This window comes from Columba livia, chromosome 2 (assembly GCF_036013475.1).
Source record: "Columba livia isolate bColLiv1 breed racing homer chromosome 2, bColLiv1.pat.W.v2, whole genome shotgun sequence".
In the NCBI taxonomy this organism is placed as follows: Eukaryota; Metazoa; Chordata; class Aves; order Columbiformes; family Columbidae; genus Columba; species Columba livia.
The window spans coordinates 140,527,820-140,549,024 of NC_088603.1; the positions used below are offsets into that span (position 1 = coordinate 140,527,820).

Here is a 21,205-nt window from a genome sequence, read left to right on the forward strand (position 1 = left end):
TCTAGTAGGCATCTAATTGTTGAACTAGTCTGTTTTGCCAATTGCTGTTTCTGCTCTCAGTATGTTACTTTACTTCCTCTCGGAGTATTTTGTAAAGGTAATTTATTTTAATCATTTAACGTGTGTAATCTTGCTCAGATTTGTCTTGTGCTCAAAAAGGATAATTGTCCCAAAATTGCGAGAGTCCCAAACCTGCATTCATTAGTAGACAAAATTACTCAGACTCTTTAATGAGTTTTTTTTCCTTGGTACTGACTGTTGGCTGGGTCAGAGGGCGTCGCATCTTTTGTTTTCTTGGTGGTCTAAATGCTTTGATTTTCCTTCACTCTCAAGTCATTTGTATATTTATATGTTCACTGATTTGGGCTAAGTGTGTTTTGGAGTTGTGTTCATGCTTCTGGGAACAATGTGATTGTCGGCTGTGAAAGACGTAACACTAAGAAACATGTGTCATAATTTTCCTGTTCGTTAAACATTTATGCTCCTTTGTAGTTTTAACGGAACACTATTATCTAATTGAAACAACAATGTTGCTGACTTTTTAATTATACTTTTGGCAATAAATCCTGAGGAGCCTAAACTCTTTTTTTAACTAAATAAATCAAAACTTGCAGTGAGTCACCCATGTGGTGTGGGTTTTTTTTTTTTTTGTTTGTTTTGCTTTGTGTCTAGGCAAAGGAGTGTGCTGAGGATAGTGAAACTGGGCTAGCCTTAGAATCTTTAAAACATGGTTTCAAGTACTAGGACTAGCTTTGATTTATACTTCTTTGTATAATGAGCACAGAGAAAAAACTGTGATCCGGAATCTGAAGTTTGTTAACTTAGCCAGCTTCTGCAGGATTTGTCCTTAGCTGCCTTTTAAATGGTCATAGCAGTTTAGTTTGTGCCTGTAAATTTGTATGTATGTACAGTAGTTGTAAGACAAATTGTATCCGCATCTGTTCTAAATCTGTTTTATAAGTAGCCTTATAACTGAACGGGGAATTTTGTAAGCGTAACCTAAATTTACAAGGAGCTTTAGAGATACTGAAGCTCATGTAAATGATCACACTCTGCCCTCCTTAGCTGTATCAAAACTGAAATGGGAGCTCTTTTTCCAGCTGTTGGATGTGGCTGGAGTGTGCTCCTATACTTTTTGTCATAGCAAATGAAATGCAGGTGTTCTTGAAGTTCCTCGTTTCTTACTTTACACTGGAGGAAAGTCTAAGCAGGTGGGTGTCTTCCCACAGCACATGGAGTCACAGCATACTGGAGCCAGGTCTCTCATCTGGACAATAAAGAGACCAGAAACTTGATACAACATGGTGTGTGGTGCATGTCTGTATGCAGCAGAAAGAAGTAGTCCCTTTGGCTAGCGTCTTGTTTCAAAGTTAGTATTTCTCCCAGGGTTTCCCAGTTGCAGATAGTTGCCCTGTGCACTTTCCTATCATCCAGCAAAAAAGGAGTTCATGATAAATATCCCATGGACTTGACATGCAGTGCTGGGAGTCAGGATGACATGATGTCAGGATACCTTGCCTTTTCTGGTCATTTGGTGCTAGAATTTCTGTGTGCGTTATAACAGCTGTGTGGCCCATAGTCTCCCATTTCCTGTCCTCAAGGCACAGTTTGCAGAGGATGCTGTGCAGATGTGCTTGGCACTCCTGTCCCACAGGTGTAAGAAAAGGCAGGCTCAGCCCTGGGCTGAAACCTGGGAACAGACGACTCTTTATTCCCCAGTAGCACCAACTGGATCAGGATGTAATGCTGAGCATTTGGTGGAGGAGAGGAGGATGCAGCTGCATTTGATGCAGCATGGCTATGTTGGCCTGCTTTGTAGTCTGTGGCAAATTTAGCAATGAGGTTGAGGACTGCATGAACTTTGCAAATTCAACAGAAAGCTCTTGAGCATCAAAATTGGCTGAGACTGGCAGGCAGGAAATTGTGTTTCTGAATAAAAAGCAAGCTCAGATCACCATTTACCTTTCACCGTTGTTAATGGGCATTTTTGATTCTATGTAAGCTAATTCACAAATTGCCTCAAGTTGGGTGAGAATTTGCCTGTAGTAGGATTTTATAGCTCCAAGTGCTGGCTGTTGAAAGTTCATTATCTCTAATCTGAAGAAGAGCTTGAAAGGCCATCCCTTTCCATTCAGCTAATTTATTGACATTTAGTGCAATGCACCTCTCCAATTTTTTTCCTGCAGTAGCTGAAATGAAACAAAGTGAGCAGAGTTTTTGCCATCTCCATTTCTACACTGCGCTTGCATAGGGTTTTATAAAATCCCATAATCTTAATTTTAAATAAGTTAAAAAATATCAGTCCACCAGATGCAGAAATCACCAAAACTGTATAAATCTGGAAAACTTACGTACATATTTTGTTACAAAGAAAGCACACAAATCATGTAAGATGGTACAAACAAGAAAATCTCTACTAAACGGGGAAAAAAAAAAAGATTTTGCAAAATAAAGGCCATCTGAAGTTTAGTTTTGACATAAACACTCAGGTAGCAGGGCAATCTGGCTCCTAAGCTAGACTATTCCTTCAGAAAATACCTTTCGTCCTCACATACCTATAAATTAAGATACATAGCCACCTACTACTGTTTAACATAAACCAACCAAAATTTATTAGGAGCTGAACTGATAACTAGAAAGAAAACGTGTACTTTTTATGCACAAAGTATCCTCAATTGTTACGCTGTATCTCCACAGTAAAGTAATGGTGTGCTTTCCATTTTTAGTGGTGTGTCCATCCAGCTCCAGCTGTGCTCTGGTCCGCAGACACCCCGACTGTCATGCAGCGGCTGGTGGCTGCGCCAGTGAGGAATGGGTACAGTCGGGATTAGGCTGGTTCTCCACTCTGGGGCAGGCTGGTTTAGAAGATGTGCCTGGGGCTACAGCAGATATTTGCTGATGTTGCTGGCCAGGTTGAATGGGAATCTTCTACTTTCAATCTTGGGCCTGTTTTCCTTCCTCAAGTGAGTGGTTCTCCATGAATGTGGTCACTGATGGATTTGCAGCTTTTGATAAGATCCATAGATGTGTTGATAATTGCAGGCTTCAACTGAGGCTTTTCTCCAGTGAGAACACTCTTCTGTTTGACGTAGGTGTCACCCTTTGTCTTACCAGTGGTTCAGGTGCCACCAGAGTCACTATTCTCCAAGCAACTGCCTGCTGTTATCAGTTACACAGCTGGAACAGCTGGGCCTGCCCTGGCATGGAAGGGTGATTGACAGGACTGAGGAGCTTAACTGCGCAGAGCCTGGCTCAGGAGGCTGGGTTTTTGTGGCATACATTAAAATATATTTATCTCCTCTGGTAAAGGGGGACTTTGCTACTTCTCTGTCTCATTTGTCCAGGAGATTCAGCAGTCGGGGAAAAGGAAAGGGAATGCTTGTGCACACGCAAGTCTCATTTCTTCAGAGATACCTTCCCTCCTATCCAAACGACCTTAATTAATAGAGTTTTCCTGAAGTCAGCACAGTTGTTTTGGCTGGCTGCTTTGGATATAGTCTTTGAAATGATTGACTATGTTAAATCATGATAATTGGGTCTGACCATTAGCCTCCCACAGAGCTGATTACAGGGATGGGGGTGATGAGGAAGTTTTTTATTTTTCTTAGTGCTATTGTTTCAGTCTGTTTGCAGAGTAAACACAATGAGTGTGTTGGGTGATTATGCTGTAGACCATCTCTCAAGCCAGAGAAGACGGATATTTATTTTTTAAATGTGAAAACCTGGGTGGTGGAGAAAATGTGCTCTTGGGGAGATGTTGGGGAGACTGTGGGTCTATGCACTTTTGCCTTTCCAGCCATCCCAACTGTTTACTTCCTGAGTGGCTGTTCCTAGAGCATTTATCCCTTTTACTTTAGCTTCACTCCACCACAATAGCATACACTGCCTCTGAGAACTCACCGCTTTAACATGGTCTTGACTGAGTTAGAGCACCAGAGATTGACTCCTCCCTTCCAGCATTTCTGCAGACAGGCACAGCCCAGCTCTCAAAAGGTGGGTTTTTAAAGGACATCTTGGTCTGCCTGTGGTGCTCGAAGATCAGCTATGACTATCGCATGGCTTTGAGTGCTCCGAGTAACAAAAGGCAGTTATTGATTGTAAGGGAAGATTGCTACAGGAAGGAGAGCGAGCGGTATTTGTGCATTGCAATGGGCAGCTGCCCATGCGGTGAAACAGCCTGGGTTTAGCTGAAGGGGAGCTTTGTTGAGGAAAGGAGAATCCTTGCCTGGAATAATTGCCTCTGAGCCAGGGAGAATTGGCTACTCCAGAGTGGGAACAGGCCCTCAGCTACCTCTGGCACAAGCAGCGGGGCTGTTGCAAATCTGATTTGAGCTGCTAACAATAAGGCATTGAAACGGCAAGAGGACCTAGCAGTTCTCTGCCTTTCCTTGGGCTCCCGATCTCTTCTTCAGCTTCGTTTGCTGAAGCAAACCTGTAACAACACAAATGTATATGTGGAAACAAGGACAAAAATCTTTTGAAGAGATGGCAAAAGGCCAGGCAGAAAAATAAAGGCTCTCAGAAAAGAAAGGAAGCTTCTAAGAATCCAGATATTTTAGATGAAAGGAAAACAAAATCTGTACTGTAATTGTTTGCTGTATTTTGTGATATGATGGTAAATGCTCTCTTCCCCCACAGAGCTCATAAAACTGTGCTCTGTGTACCAGATGGATTATTTTGTTTTTCATTAAATAGAGAAACTTGTAAACAGTGCTCTGTACCATAGAGATCATAATCTCCACATTCCCCCTCCTCTTCCTTAAACACAGGAGCACACGCACTTTGCGGGTTGTGCTCGGGCATCTGGTCACTGTGGCCAGGGGGGGCTGCAGGTAGAACATGCTGCTGGTGTCTGAGAGTGTTTACTGCATGGGTTCAGTTGTGCTTTTATCAAATCCGATTTCTGAAATCAAATAAAAGGCTCAGTTACACAGTGTTTGAATACCACTCTCTGTGCAGCAGCGGAAGTTGGTTGGGTTAGTTCTGCAGAGCTGGCACCGCTGCAGGTCAGGGAAAGCAAAAAGAGGAGGTTGAATAATGACCAGTTTCTATTAGAAAACAACAAGAAATATTTTATGAAGGTCACCAGGAATAACCGCTAGTTTTGCCAGTTAAGTCAGTATATTCAGTTATTCTGCCACCTTTGCAGCTTTCAAATTTGAAAGGTGTAATGTTTTATAAGTTTTGTCGTGATCCTTGTAACTTTAGCCAGAATTCTTGACAGTGCTTTTGCAACATGCACTGAGCAGCACACCCGTTTCTCTGCTCGCTATTTCTCTGCCTAATCTGTTTGCCTACTATCTTGTGTAATAGCAATGCAACTTTTTTTTTTTTTTTGGTAGTTCTTTTATCCATAAGTTTATTGAATATTTTACAGAAGCAGGTACTGTTACCTTCATTTATGTTTCCAGTATACTGGAAATTTCAGCCGTAGCTGTGGTGCAGCATCTTCTCTCGTGATATACACGGGCACTGGTCAGTTTTTACCGCTTTCAGGCTGGAGGAAACTGCTCTGCTGCAAATCCCACTTACTACTGGTCTTGTGTGTATTGCCATGGGTCTATAACTAGATGTGGTAAGTGATAAAAAGTGCGAATTGAGACCAAATGTGTTGACTTCTTTTGCTCTGTCCACTGCACCCTTTGCTTGTGTCCTGTTACAGAAAACCTTTCTGAAATTATGGACAAATTGCATTCCAAAAGCAGAGATAGTTCAATAATAAGGTGTACCCAGTTATTAAATACTGAACTATACCTGGTTTAGGTGAACACTAGATTGGTATTAGATACTTCTTTTTTTAATTCACATATTCTTATTATAACTGATTTCAGTTAAATGTATTTTTCCTGAATCAAGTGTACATCTAGCAAAAATACTGAAGCAAAATGTTCTTATATTGGTTCTTATATTGTTACTTCCTTTTTTTTTTTCCAAATAGTTTTAAAATATTTTGATTATCTGTATATTAGTAAAAATACACTTGAATTATTATCACAAGATCTGCACACATTTAGTTTTTTTTGTTAAGTACTGAAGATAACTAATACTGAAAAATATGTCGCCAAGTTTAATAGAGATGCTTGCTTGATGTAATTGTATCACTTTCATTGAGCTATGTGATGTTCTTTTCTTTAACATGCCTTGTGAATAAAGTAATCCCTTCCGGATCACCATTTTATTCTTCCTGTCTATGCAGTAACAAGCGACTTGTGGCCTTAGTGCCAAATGACACTTCATTCAACACCAGACGAGCCTACACCAGTGAAGATGAAGCCTGGAAGTCGTATTTGGAGAATCCCCTAACAGCAGCTACCAAGGCAATGATGAGCATAAATGGTGATGAGGACAGTGCTGCTGCCCTTGGCCTATTGTATGACTATTATAAAGTAGGTAACTCCATCGTTATTCCTCCCGGCTGCACTAGCAGGGGACCACTCTACAAAGCACCAAACCAACCAGTTTTCAGAGAAAGAAATCTTTGCATCTTGTCTTCTCTCCAATAATTGCATCAAGCACCTTTTCTGTTTAAGAAAGCCTGTCTGAGACTGTTTTGATGTGTTTAGTTCTGGAGAGAAAAAACAAATTCAGAATTCCTGTACTGAATTTTCAGCCATGATTTCTTTCTGAGCATAGCGTCCTTCCTCTTCCCTTGCAAGAGCATTGGATGAGTTAGCCCCCTTTTTATTTGTGGTGGGATACTTGCACTATTGTTTAAAAAGTAGAAAAGCCTTGTCCATCTGTAGGTTTGTCTGCTTTTCTGGCTCATTCCACATGTGTTTTAGTTTGCTCTTCAACTGGATTATCTCTCATCTGACAGTTTCCCATGTTATTTTTATTTGTATAATGATTGCACTAGTCTCTATACAAACATACAGTGAGGTCTAGCCCTCACACTGGAAATTTGCAGTCTGAATAGAAAAGTGGAGGACAGGAATGGAGCTAGACACAGAGACAGGGATCTAAGTCAGTTTACAGAGACAATGTACATACAGTTACACTGACATACAGTTTCGGTTTATGTCAGGTTCTAAGCCCAGGGCTTTACCTACTGTTTTGATACCACCTTTGCTTTTCATATATTTCATAGTTTTTAAGTAGAGCTATGTGTGAGATTTCTGTGGAAAGCAGAGAAGCGTCCTACAGGGTCCATCTCTGTGTAATGCAGAAATTTCATTCTAAAACTCAGGCTTTGTACTCTGCAAATGGGATTAGTGTTGCCTGACAAGTACTAAAGTGTAAAATTGTTTATTTCACTTAAATTATCTCAGCACTCCTGAAAACACTTTTGCCTGCATTGGACAGATAATCTTCTGTGAAAGCCAGCAAAACAATGCCAGATCCCCTTGTAATTCATGACAAAGTAGCAGGAATGGAATGTAAAATTGCTTTTAGCATCTATTAATATAAATGTTTTGAGACAATAGGCTGTTCTTTTTAGTCTCTGCTATGATCATTAAATGAGCATTCAGAAGAAGGGGTTGTAGGCAAGATGCCATATACCAACCCTGTGGTTAAATATTGTATTAATTTCTTTACCTATTATATTTCAAGAGATGGTCCTTGTTTTTGTGTGTTGTTGTCAGTAGAGGAAAGCTTTTCCCAAGGAGAAAGAAGAAAGGGCCTTTTCTCTGCTTAACGGAGTTACCGCAGTGCCAGAGTCTGTGAAGTTACTGTGGATTCATAAAATTCAGGATGTATATGACCATCCAGAGTGCTGGCTTCTGTCTTAGTAATACCTTTGTATGTAGTAGTTCATTAATCTGCTGGATTTTTAAAATAAAACCAGAGAACAGCCCTTTTTCTTCTCAAAACTGTTCTGTGAGATCTCTGTTCTGTGTTCCAGGCAGTTGTAAGAAACTTGGGGTTCAGATGGAATAAACTGTGTTAAACTCAAGACCATTTCCAGCGTTCCATCATAACTATGTCTTAAACTGGGAGAAAATAATAACTCTTGTTGATGCTCTCAAACGGGAACTTAAAACCTAACGTAAACCTCTGTGCTGTAATATGGAAGTGTAGAGGAGGACTTCCAGTGCATCAGACTCTCTTGAATTGCCCTTATTTATCATACGACTTATTTGTTCTGACATGCTGGGTAATTTTTTTGAAGTATCTTTTCCAGTCAATAGGATTTTTTTAAATTAACTGGGTTCTTTTTCTTTTTTTTTTTCCTTCTCTTTTTTCATGTAGTGATATTTACCTAAACATAGACCCTCTGTCAGGAATAAATATAGGATCTTAACACAGGAATTAACATGTGCAAACTGTGGCTTGGATCACACTTCTAAAATATAGGAAAGAGGCTTTTTAACCAGCAGGATGCTTAACAGGGAGAAAGGATGTCCCGTAGAGAAGGCTCTGGCCCATGCACTCTGACTCTGCTGCTGTCTTGCAGATACAGCTGATACTAACTCTGGCTACTGTAGTGCACTGTAGTATTGTTTTTCCTCTAAATTAAGATATTTTCCTGATATTTCTTTAAAGTATTTAAAGATAAAAGGCACAGCTTTAGCCCATTCTTAGGTCTACTCTTGCTCTTAAATCTTGAGTTAACTGCTGTGACGGCGTGGTATACCTTGTTTTGTAGAAGCTGGATTAGAAGTTTTAGCTCCCAAATTGCTGGTTCAGCAAGAAAAGAAAAATACTGTCATGGCAGCAACTTTGCCCTTGGTGATTTCATATCTATGCTGGTGTCAGGAAACTGTTGGACGACAAATCTTTCAAGTCACTTGGTGTCAATTCTGCGTCTGATGAGGGGCCAGATTTGACTGGATTTTTGCTTCTTGTGGCTGTTGATGCACTCAGCAAAGCAGAAGTCAGCATCCGCTGGTGACATGCCAGCATGTCCTGACCTGTCCCCATGGTAGGGAAGGACTGGTCTGTAACAGGAGGACTTAGTGGGTGCTTCTGGTTTAATTGAAAACCCTTTTTTCCTCTGAGCTAAAAGGGGCTCCGTGCAGAGCTCATCAAAGCATGTCTTCCTTCTCATCTTTTGTAATTCAGTGAAAAGTGTGTGTCCATTTGGGAATATAAGCTCTGATTTTGAGATGGCTTGACCTGGCTTGAAATTCCAAAGACAGAAGAGTGCTTTGCTCCAGACTCATGTGCCCAAGAACTAGAAAATCCCTACATTTTTTCCCTTTGGAAATTATCTTTCTGTTCACAATCAGTGTCCCAAAAAAAACCAGCTCCTGGCATCTGTGAACTAGACAACACTGATATGGTTACATTTTTCTAGTTGTTGCAGTAGAACAGTCTGAAGCTGCAAATACCTGACAGTTGCATTTACCTGACCCCATGCCTGGTGTTGTTCTCAGGTTCCCAGAGATAAAAGGCTGTTATCTGTTAACAAAGTGAGTGATAATCAAGAAGACCAAGATAAAAGGTACAGTATTATTCAAAATCATACACCCAGCTACTAACAGCGTTGATCAGTTGTGAATTGAAGGAACTGAGGGTTTATGATTTTCTTCCGAAAGATAAAAGAATGAAGACTGTTTGGGTAGCAAACTTTACTCCTTTTTACTTTTAATTTACTAGAAAATTTGAACAGTATTATTAAACATGCAATTTGCAAAGTAGCAGAAAGTTTAATTATTTGTTTGTATTTTGTTCTTTTGCTGCTGCTGAGATTAGTAAAATCAGATGACATTGACTATTGGGTATTTGCCGCTTTGCTTTCCTTTTTCTTCCAGAGCAAAATGTGAGTAGTTTAGCCTCAGTAACCTGATTTATACAGTTTTATTTAACATAACGTAGGGTTTGCCCAGAAGCAAGTAAAGTAACTCTCTCAGTCATTTGGTCAAAATGTTTATCTCACTCCTCTCAGATTTCAGCTTTCCTCTGTAGCCTAAAAGTGAAGTGAAGAGGCAGAGGAAACTGACTCCTGCCTTTATTAAGACTTGTGAACAAGAGAGAGAGCATATTTATGTAGAAAGAAATAGAACTTTTTACATGGGGGAAGATATCTCCATGTGGAGAGAAGCCACAGAAGGTTTATTTCAATTAAGCTAATTTGGGACAGCCTTAGGTGGTCTCCATTAGCCATGTAAGGTGAAAGTTTAGGTAGCTAGTGGTATAAATTTACTGTTTCAAAACAGAATATGAAACTTATTTTGACGGACAGTTTTTCTTCTGCAAACACCAGAGAAATTCTTAAGTTGAGCATGATTGACAGAACTGCTCTTCGGTGGAATGCCAAGAGAGAGGAACAAGTATGTCAGAACAGATCTCCTGAGCTGAAAACAATGCAGTGTGGCACACGTACTAAAAGTTTTATGAGTTAACAATTTTATGTCAGTGCAACTACCGTCAACAACCAGATTGCTTCCAACAGCAACCGCAGGCAGATGCGGGAATGCTGCTGGAGGTTGCCTTGCAGCCACTATAGTTACTGATCTACTCCGATACAATGCAATTCCCGGGCTTGCTTTTTCAGAAGAGCGTTGGTACCAGAGGTACACAAACAGTGGTGGCCTGTCAACAGTCTGAAAGAGCATGCATCAGCATATCAATCTTGCTGTTGATATTCTGCCTATTTCACGTGCAAATTATCTACTGTGAGTAATCCATATCTAGCCTTACTCTTTATGTTTATTTTGTGTCTAAAGGCTGTAGCACTGGTGGATTGATTTTGCGTCCAAATTATAAGCCGAGGCAAAAGCAACCTTCGATACCCAGAATGTGTTGTAAGAAATCATATTGATTATAGGTCAAATCAAATGTATTGTCTTTCCCTAGATGTTAAAGAGCTCTCGACCTCTCTGCTTCCCTCACAATGTCTTTTGACTAGTATTTGTTAATATACTGCTTCTTATGGCAATGGCTTGCCAGAGTTGAAAGATCTCCTTCCCTACCAGCTAAGAACATTAAGCTATTTAAGGAGGAGATTTACTCTTATCATCAGACAGTTCATAATATTTTTTGTTTCTGTCTCACAGAAACTGTCTTAATACCACGGAAGCTCAGAATAATTTAAGTGGGGGAGACAACCGTGTTCAAGTCCTGAAGACAGTGCCGGTTAACCTTTCCTTGAACCAAGATGCTTTGGAGTCGTCCAAAAGGGAATACAACACAAACGTGTCTGGGACCTCGACGCCCATCACGGGGGCTGGAGTGACTGTGGTTAAAGCGGAGGAGTTTACCCCTGTTTTTATGACTCCACAAGCACACTATGCAAGAGGAGAAAATGAGGAGCACCGAGGGGTTATCTTTGAACCTTATGAAGTGTCCAACATTGCTCCCCACACGAATTATCTCAAAGATGACCAGCGCAGTACTCCAGACAGTACGTACAGCGACACCTTCAAAGACGGAGGAACTGAAGTAAGTTTTTCACCTCAAATTAGCATCTAAGAACTCAATAAAAAGCTGTAAACAAGATAAAGGAGATTTGAGCTTGTAAACAAGATAAGGAGGTTGGAGCCGTCCATAAGAGCCATTAGAAGAAGTGATGCTTGTTTCAACCAGTTCACCTCTGTTCCTTGCCCTGTTTCTGTCAGTCTGTGCTCTGGTTATGGGGGACCACGAGGTGTTTCAGAAGACAGTTTTAAAGTTCTTTATTGGAAACTCTGAGAATAATAGATACTGATCTTTTGTCTTCTGTGGTATTGTGTCAAGTAGAGGGTAATAGCCATTCTGAAAGAAGATCTGTTTTCCGTTAATAAGATCTACCTTTAGACCTATTTATAACAGTAAGAAATAGCAGCCACTTTGTAACTGGGAGATTCTTTGTGCTTTTCTGGAAGTGCAAATGAGCAGTGTCAGCCTCTGCTGCTAGATATACCCAAGTAATTTATTCAGAAGATGTCTGTTGCACGAAGCTCTAATCTACAACATGGGAAAGTGAGAAAAAATAGTAGAATTAATTGACTACAGAGGAATGGAGGAGTTAGGAGGCAGAGAAATACTCGCGTGCATGTATGTATGTAGGGGAACGAGGAGAAGAGAGACAAGGAGCTGCTGTGTAACAGCAGAGTACCCTCTGGCTGCTTTTGCTGGCTGCAGAATAGTGCAAACAAGCCAGAAATGCAGAAAAGTAGAAATTATTTAAAGCTGACAGTACCTTTGCAAATAATTAGAGATATTAGGTGGTAAAACTCTCTTCAGATATTTTTCCTCCAACTTTATAAAAGTGTGAATGTAACAAAAGTATAGGGCAAGCTACATTAAGGCTGAGTTACTCTGACCGAATATATAAGAAATTTACTGTGTGTTTTATAGAATTGTATATATATGTGTATTATAGAAAAATAAATTGTCTCCACACAAGCATCATAGATCAGGATGTCTGGAGGTGAAATCCATTTTCAGATATAGAAAACATTTGGGTCAAGGAAGTGAATAATTAATGAAGAAATCTAGCTTGCCATTGATAAGTCAGTAAGATCAAACATTGGATTAGAAACACTGCTCTGCATTATCAAATCACCTAATTCCAGCTATTTTTCATTGTTACTGGTAAATGGCTTTTTATGGGAGCCCAGTGGTGCCATACCCATGGCTCTCCCTGGGGTGCTATAGCTGAGTGATTCCATTACGCTGGTTTATTCTGAGATGCGCTGCTGACAGCTGCCCAGTCAGTCTGCGCTGTGTGAAGTGCTGTCAGATGTGCAAAGTTATTTAACTTGGAGGTTAAAAGGGAATCTACATCTATACTTTTGCCTTGCATCCCGAACTGCATGTTATGGTAATTTTGTTACAGTGATAATATTTTGTTACATGTTTTTTAAAATGATTGGTTTATAACAGGGTAGGTTACTTCTCAGTTAGGATTTCTGTGCAGTCTGTGGAGACACAGGCAGTTCAGATCCGATTGCCAAAAGTGGGTGGAATGGTTTGCCAGGTTTGCACTCACTCCACTCTATCTTCACCTCCCCTATTAACCGTGCAAGGTGACTGAACAACTAACTCAATGCATCCTCATCTGTAGCTGCTGGGTGAGCTATGTGCTGCTCTTCCTGACCTTCTAGCCCAAATCACTCACACGTGTGCTGCAGGGGGGCAGGAGGAGCTTTCCCCACCCTGCTGCAGCCTCACTCAGCACTCAGCCTGTCCCTTTGCTTTTTCTGAACCACCCAAATCTCCAGGATGGGCTTCCCCCCTGCAGAGCTCTGCTTCTCCAGCCACATGCTGTTGCACAGGGACAGCTGTGTGAAGCAGGTGTGGGGAGAGCATAAAATAAAACGTCAAACTTACCAAAAGAGAAACTTGTGCTAAATTAGCGTCACCATTTACTGCAGGGCGGCAATAAACCATGGCAGATGCTCTCTGTTAAACCCCCTGCCCTCCCCACAAAGGAAAGGGAATAGGAGGAAAAGGGAGAGAAACTTGCAAATTGAAAAAAGTTTAAAATGCTTTACTAATGCTACTAATAAATAGAGAAAACAATACAGAATATACAAAACCAGTCTTGAATTTCCCGGGGTAGCGCAGTGTTGCCGGCGGTGGAGCTGTGAGCTGGTGTGGCTCCTGTGGTAGGGCAGGCACCTGGAGGACCTGGGCTGGACTCCCAGCAAACTGGAACTGGATTCAGGGATGCAGGGTCTGGAACCAGGCCTTGGATCACAGGCACTACAGGAAGGGTCCTCCACTACAGATGCCGGCCATGGTCGAAGAGAAGCGAGACCCTTGTGATCCCCCACTTTCATAGGGTATTTGACATGGGTGGGATCAAATACTTAGTTGGTCAATTTTTAGTCACCTGTTCTGTCTGTCCCTCCTTCTAAATACACCTCTCTCACTTACGGGACGTGTGAAATTTATCAGCAACCTTGGCTGACAGAGCAGTAAGTCTAAACCTGGGCCTCTTATGCATACTATTGCTAACCTTATAAGCTCCAGAGCGAACAGTGTCTGAAAAAAAATGCAGCCAAATGCAGAAAAGTGCAGTTACTTAGAAGGACTGAGGAAAAATCACTGAAATAGACACTGGTCTTGTTTTTAACAAACCCAGGACAATTAGTGTTTAATGTGTCGATAAAGTTGTTCTCACTAGTTTTCCTGTTAACTTGGTGCGAATGGCTGGGTTTAGCTGCAGTAGATTTGCTCTGATACCTGCACAATTTTTAAACACATTACAGATACATATTTAGAAATGGTTTCAAAATGTTTGAGTGACTTAGTTCTGTTACACTGGAGGGGTGCTGAGTTTTTATAGATCACTGCGGTAGTGGACACTTGGGTCAATCACTTGCTATGTTCTTTGGATACAATTTTAACAATTATATAAATATACCTTTCTCGTCTCTTTCATATTTTTACTTATCTGTGATTAATTTATTAGTCCTTTACAGTATAGACAAAGTTGTTGGGTATAGGTAAGTGAACTGAATGATTAACAATGTCAACATCTAGCCTTCATATAAAATGTGTCTAGCATGTTAATATGGGACCATCTTTTTTATATAATAATACCCCTCAGATGTTAGATTTCTTAGAGTATTTAGTTTATCTATTCTACTGTTCATGGATCCTTGACTTCTGATCTTCAGAAAATATTCCTAACCGGCACATAATACCTTTGCACTTAACAAGTATCTGACTGGGTATTTGTTGTGACACAGTTGTGCATAAGGTAAAATTAAAAACTATTTTCAAAATTTCCTGACTTGACAGTTCTGGAAACAAAGCAGGTTTTAATTGCTAACTGATGGTCACAAAACAAATCCTGGAGATGAAATGTAATGATCTATCAGTGAATCAGAGAGACATCAGCAAAAACATGTTTTGGGCAAAAGGCAAGCCAAGAAGCAGCAGCAAGGCTCACATTGATTACGATCAAGCTCGTTTGTTCAAGAAGACAGAGTACAGATCTTTGCTTTGTCTGCGCAAAAGGATTTCTTTTTTTTTCATAATTCCACCTCTTAATGTAATTTCTTTTTTGATAGATGTGTTTTCATTTTTTGAAGACTGACTAAGTCTCCTTTCATCTGGTAAAGTGTGTGTTGCACTCAAACAGAATCTTGTATTGAAGGTAAAATACTTTCTTAGCCTGCGTCAGCACTCCTATTCTAAACAGACAGCATAGCAATCTAAATTTTTGTCAGCATTTTGTTGTAGGCCTTAAGAACAGCTGACCACACACGTATTTTTAAATAAAGCGAAACAAAACAAAAAATGAGGTCTCTAGGAAAACTATGATTTCATCTGAAAATCTACTTCTCTTTCAGATGGGGTAGACTTTTACAGACTTGTTTTAGAAAATATGAATGTGTAGGCAAGGAGTTTTATAAGGCAGGAGATGTTTTTCAGCTACATTCTTGTAGCAGTTAAGTTATGAGAAACTCTAAAAGCTTGACATAAATGAATTATTTCTGTCAATTCTAGTGTAAAGACCATGTAGGGTCCACTCCAATTTTTAGGGATTTTGAGTTTCAAATGGTTGATTGTTTCTTCTGAGGAGTCCTTAAATAAACATAATTCTACTTTTGTTGGTATTTTCATTTTGATTGTATCAAACTATATTTAATTGTTATTTTTCTTTTTCAGAAGTATCGCAGTGTGTCAGTGGGGGCTGAAGAATATATTTACGAACAAACAAGGTATGATATAAGCTCTGAAATGTGTTGACTGGCATCACATAGGAATATACTAAGGAGAGGCTCCTTGTGTCTGCTTCCCACCCTCCCTTTCATCACCCTGGGGTACCTGCAGGGCTCCCTTGACGCTGCCCAGCATCACTCTCCCCTTTTCCTGCGCTTTCATATCTGTCCAGTTTATATCTTATCTATTATCTTTCTTCAGCATCATCTTAAGTTAGTAACTCCTCTGGAGCCCCCAAAGATGCGCAAGATTAAAACTGTTAAGAGAGGTCCTCCAGGTAACAGTGCACAGCTTTGGCAGCCAGGTCATCGAAAATCTTCCCCATCTTTCAGGATGAGAGGATGCACAAGGCAGATGTCCAGGATGCTTGAACTGGCTCCACAAACCTTATGGAATTCTCATCTTTATTTTTCCCTTCCGTTTTGTTTTTTTTTTTTTTTTTTTTTTTTTTTTTTCTTTTTTCTCCTGGTTACTTCTAGTAGGTTTTCTGGGAAACTCTCTATCTTTTTACACTGTGATATTTCATGTTTACCTAGAAAAGAATATAAATGAAGTATGTATTACAAACCATGTAAAAAACTCTAAGAATTAAAAAAAGGGTTTTTTTTAAAGTTTCAAAAATTGACGTTCGAAAGGAATAGTGTCCTCCCTAGGCACAAAAACATGCATGTATAGAGTGGGCAAACACTGCAGAGTCACTTTAACTAATAAAACCCATGATCAGTAAAGTGTATAAGCTGATGCTTCATTTCGTGCTTGTGAATAGTTCTGTTTATATCTGAGAGATCACTCTAACTTTAGAAACAGGAACATGCCTACGTATTTTTCCTGGAGTAGACATATGACTCCTTCTGTAGTGGAGGTTCCTTACAGCTTGGTCTTTCTTTCTAAGGAATATCAAAGTAATCATTAACTGCAGTAAGATCACAACTGAGTCATTATATAGGCAGTACATATGAAACAGATATTTAGCAAAGACTGCTGACTTACTACACTGAATATTTATGAAATTGAATCCTAAAGCATTGATATTGTTAACAATTCTCAGACATTAAGTCTTTCATGTTATGGCCCAGGTCCACTTCAGAATGAAACCTCCAAATATGCGTTAAGAAAAACAAAATACAGCTTTCCTGGGGGTTACCTGGAAGTGACAGGTGCTCAGAAATGAAAACTTCAAATTGAAAAAAAGAAGTGGTAAATATGAAAGTAATTGGAAGCCTGATAGAAGATCGCTTAATGACTGTGTGAGGCTTTAGTTATGACTCATGGTGAGATTCAGAATGATACAATAATGAGTGGCTGCAATAAGTTTTAAAGGGTAATAGTAGTAGTTCTGCTGTAGGGAATACTTTGATTGCAGCTGGGAGCAGGAAAATAATTCCCGAGTGGCACCACATAGAGACTGAAAAATTGGCCAGGTACAATGTGTCTGGGATTTACATTTTTTGACATCTTTCTGAAACGTACAGAATGCCAGGAAACAGCAGACCAGACCGTGGCAGGCTGTAGGCAGCCCTGTGAAGACACTATGTGTCTGATTTTGGTTCGTCCTAAGCCCTTCTCAACACACATTCTTGTTAGACCTGCTGTCTGGTGGGAGGTTTTGAGGCACATCTCCCAGGGCAGTGGGTATGCTTTGCTACACATCATGCAGCAGTCTTGAAGCGTGCAACCAGCAGTCCCTGCGTATGACACTAAACCAGAGGATGTGCCCCCACTGCTAATGGGTGGTCAGTCTGTAGGACCAGCAGATGCAGCAGGATGGATGCTGGGTCTGCACACCAGCGGTTCTGCGCTTCCAGTCCTCTCGGACAGGGCCGTACTGCTGGCCAGTGTCACCAGAGCCCCTGTCCCCCCGCACACGGGACAGAGGGTCCGCAGCAGTGTGCACCACGGTGGGTGGCAGCAGAAGGACCGCAATCCCCTTTGTTCTGCCTTCCTGTCGGCAGCAACCGCGTTGTTGGGAGGCGCTGGTACTGCTGTCAGTGACTTCGATAGGTATAGGTTAATGTTTGCTTTTACCTTATTTTTGCTTTGATTGTAACTTTTAAGCAACTAGAAAAATGACTGGTTTTCCATTTATAAGCTAAGAAACACTTAGAAATTGTTTTCATTTGACTGAATGAGTAATACTAAACTAATCAATGGATACTAAACTGTCTTAAACTTCTTCCTTTGGATGGAAAGACAGTGGATCAGGTTATTTTTTTCTTCTACCTTCTCTTCAAGTGAGGATTTAAATGTTGTTATTATTATTCATGCATTTTAGTGTTTTTTTGTTGTTGTTGTTTGGTTGGGTTTTTTTCCATTGGATAGTTAAGAATGTTTTTGTGTTCCCCTTATTTCCATATTACTATGGCAGTGTTATGATGATCTAGAGAATTTGCTTGAACTAGAAAGTTAAGGATACACTATTGTTTTGGACCAGCATATTCATCCTTTTGGTTCTACTCCCGCACTGCTTAAATACTTAGCTGAATTAGGACCTTTGTGAAAATGCTTCCCCTGTACCTCCAGTTTGTGAGAACATCCTGCAAGTGACTCCTTGCATTAAGTTTCCTGTGGTGACCAAATGCAGTTTGAAGAGAAGATTTATTCTGCAAGGTTAACACTATTTTTCATCTAAGGGAATCTGAGGAGCTGCAGGCATCGTTTTTATTGAATTATTGTTCAAGACTGTTATTGAAGAAGGCAGCTGGAAAAGTCAGTGAGAATTGTGTTCAGCTAACAGTTCGCTAGTTAATGGAGCTGTAACTTTTCATGGTTTGAGAACTCCTTTAGAGGTGGAAAGTTCTGTGAAGGAGGATCTTTTATAAAATCTGACTTGAACATAAGAGCAAACTCTTTTTTTCTCTATTTTTTATTTTTCCAAGGGAGTTTTCTTGATTGCAGCTACAACTAAATGTAACCACTTTGTTCTGTGTAATTAATTTGGACAGGAAGGCTTGTAAAAACCTTGACTGCCTGTTGTCTTTCAACAAATGAACCTACTGTCCCTTCTGGTTGTATTTATTCCCTCTGCCCTGTGCGTGCTGAAAGTAATGCTTGGACTTACCATTCTCTGTGTCTGTCCTTTGCAACAAGCTTTATTTTATTATTATTTTTAAAAAATATCTCTTCCTGGGACACTTCTGAATTTAAATGTCTGTTGAGCTGCTGATTTCCTGCAAATCATACTGAATTCCCTCCTGGTATTTGAGACTCTCACTGTGGGGTACACAGGCTTGCACTTCATGATGGTTCGTTTCAAAGAAAGTAAAGATCTAGTCTTTGATCTAAGAGACTTATAGTCCAGATAGGTTTACGCTTGATTGCCAGATCTGATAAACTTGAAAAAAGAAAATTGTATTTTTAAATACCTGTGTGACCTTTTTCCTGGAATTTTATTATTAGCTTCTTATGCCTTGCTTATACAATGTGTGAAATACATAATATATGGGAACAAAGAGAAAAGGAGAAAGTGATATGGATTTTGTTGGTGTTTCTCTCCCTGTCTTTTCAGCAGCACTTTTCAGTATACACTAGAAGCTACCAAATCTCTGCGTCAAAAGCAAGGGGAGGGGCCCATGACCTACTTGAACAAAGGACAGTTCTATGCCATCACCCTGAGCGAGACGGGTGACAACAAATGTTTCCGGCATCCCATCAGCAAAGTCAGGGTATAGTCCAATTTCTTTCCTAGATGGCAATGGAGCTCTGCAGATAAATGTGGTTGTGGGTGGTTGGATTTTAATTTTTTTGTTTGTTTTTGTGGGAGAGGACAGGACAAGCTTACTGTTATGCCCAGTGTAAAGGTGGGAGAGTAATAATGTTGGTGGTCTCAAATATTTTTGGGGTACATTTTTTTCAAAGTGTGATCTTTTGAGTTAATTATGTGCATATCTGCCTCAGTTTATGGTTTGGCAGAATGATAATTGCACAGATATTGCACTTGACATTGGTGAACTTACCATTGCAACGATTAAAGAAAAAAATCAGAGAACTACTACATCTACTGACTAAGTCCATCTTCACTCATTCGTGCACTTCAGCGGCTGGTTTCCAGTGCATTTCAGGTAAAATGTGAAGAGTTGAAGCCATCCTTTCTGACATAAACTTTGAATGATTTACCGTGAATAAGCATGAGCTTTTGCTTTATATTCACCCGGCAGTATGACAAAATGGATGATTTGCATCTTAGATTCCACGGGTGGAACTGGAACTTGGGTATTTAGCAACATCTGCCTGGTGAACAGGCCTCCTGAATTCCCTGGTAATGTTTTTGAGTAAGCAAATCCTGACACAGTAACCTTGGAATGAACAATGAACCTCAGAGTTGCTGCACTGCAAATTTCACCCTGAAGCTGGAAGGGCTGCATATGTATGAGGCTGTGTTTCCATCCAAATAAATGAAGTACCTTAAAAATGTTGTGGCTTTAGTCAAAGGAACTGATGAAAGTCAATGTGAGCAGTGAAGCAGACAACAACCTTTATGTTTGTATCATATATGAAGTTTAGAGAGATTTCCTAAAGAGAAGCAGTGATTTGTAAACTTGAATAGCAGTTGATTTTTAGTCTGGTTTCCTAAGCACATGAGGCTGATGATTGTTGGCTGAAGCTTTTTATCCTGTGGCGCCCAGACCTGCTCCAGGTGAGGCCGCACCAATGCGGAGCACAGCGGGACAATCACCTCCCTGCCCGGCTGGCCATGCTGTGCTGGATGCACCCAGGACACGGTTGTCCCTCTCTGATTTCTTTTCACTTCAGTTTACCTAGTATGAGCATTCTTGCAGTGTTTCATGTGTGGGTTTTTTTTTTTTTGGTTGGCTGTTGTTTTTGTTTTGTTTTGTTTTTTTCCTACAGCAGGGCTTTTAAAAAAGCCTTTATCACTGTTGTGAAGTTTTGCATAAAGGTGCAATCTGTTTCCTTTGAATCACACATTTTAACAAAGGGAATTCAGAACTTGAAATGAAAAGCTCAGCCAATCTCAGTAAATAGTCACACCAAGTTTGTCATTAAATACATGTATGCAAGACTTCTGCTCTTGAGAAGGATATTTGGGCTATGTGTGGTAAAACTAAAAGTATCCTGCCTTTAGCCAGTGAGCCCAAGCTCCATAACAACACATCACTTTACAGTGTAATGTCATCTTCCAGAGTTACAAGGAATCTGAACTCCAACACTTGGACTGAACTTGGATGAGAATTGAGGATCCTCTGATTTTGACATGACCACTTTTTACTTAAGGCAACTTAGACTTCTTAAAGCTAAGAATACAATTAAATTTTATTTCTGCTACCAAGAACATTATCCTAGGCCCTGCATTGTTTTAAAACTGCATTTCTTTTGTCCTGAGTCTTTAAGTGCATTGCAATATTGGACTGGATTGGCATATGGGAGATTTTAATTTTCGTGTTTCTGACAATTATATTCACTAATGCAACTTCTGCTGTTGATTTTCTCAGAGCGTGGTCATGGTTGTTTTCAGTGAGGATAAAAACAGAGATGAACAGCTGAAATACTGGAAATACTGGCATTCACGGCAGCACACAGCTAAGCAGAGGGTCCTCGACATAGGTGAGTGTGAGAGGATCTCCAGATGTTTCAGGGAGGACTGCAGAATGCGGAAAGCACTGGTACCTTGCACAAGGATGTGGTGCGATATATTGGCAATGACTGC

The 21,205-nt window shown here is 40.2% G+C and overlaps 1 protein-coding gene across 10 annotated transcripts in view; it reads left to right on the forward strand.

The window, feature by feature from the left end:
* The window catches only part of GRHL2 (grainyhead like transcription factor 2), a 71,011-nt gene that overhangs the window by 6,708 nt on the left and 43,098 nt on the right, over positions 1 to 21,205 (forward strand). For 3 of the 10 annotated variants that reach the window (XM_065054135.1, XM_065054131.1, XM_065054136.1), the window contains 6 exons: positions 6,197 to 6,386; positions 9,318 to 9,385; positions 10,941 to 11,325; positions 15,490 to 15,542; positions 19,049 to 19,205; positions 20,991 to 21,102. In XM_065054135.1, coding sequence (XP_064910207.1) covers positions 6,321 to 6,386; positions 9,318 to 9,385; positions 10,941 to 11,325; positions 15,490 to 15,542; positions 19,049 to 19,205; positions 20,991 to 21,102 — 841 coding nt within the window. In that variant the 5' untranslated portion in view covers positions 6,197 to 6,320. The other 7 variants (XM_021280514.2, XM_021280519.2, XM_065054134.1 and 4 more) reach the window with 6 other exon arrangements.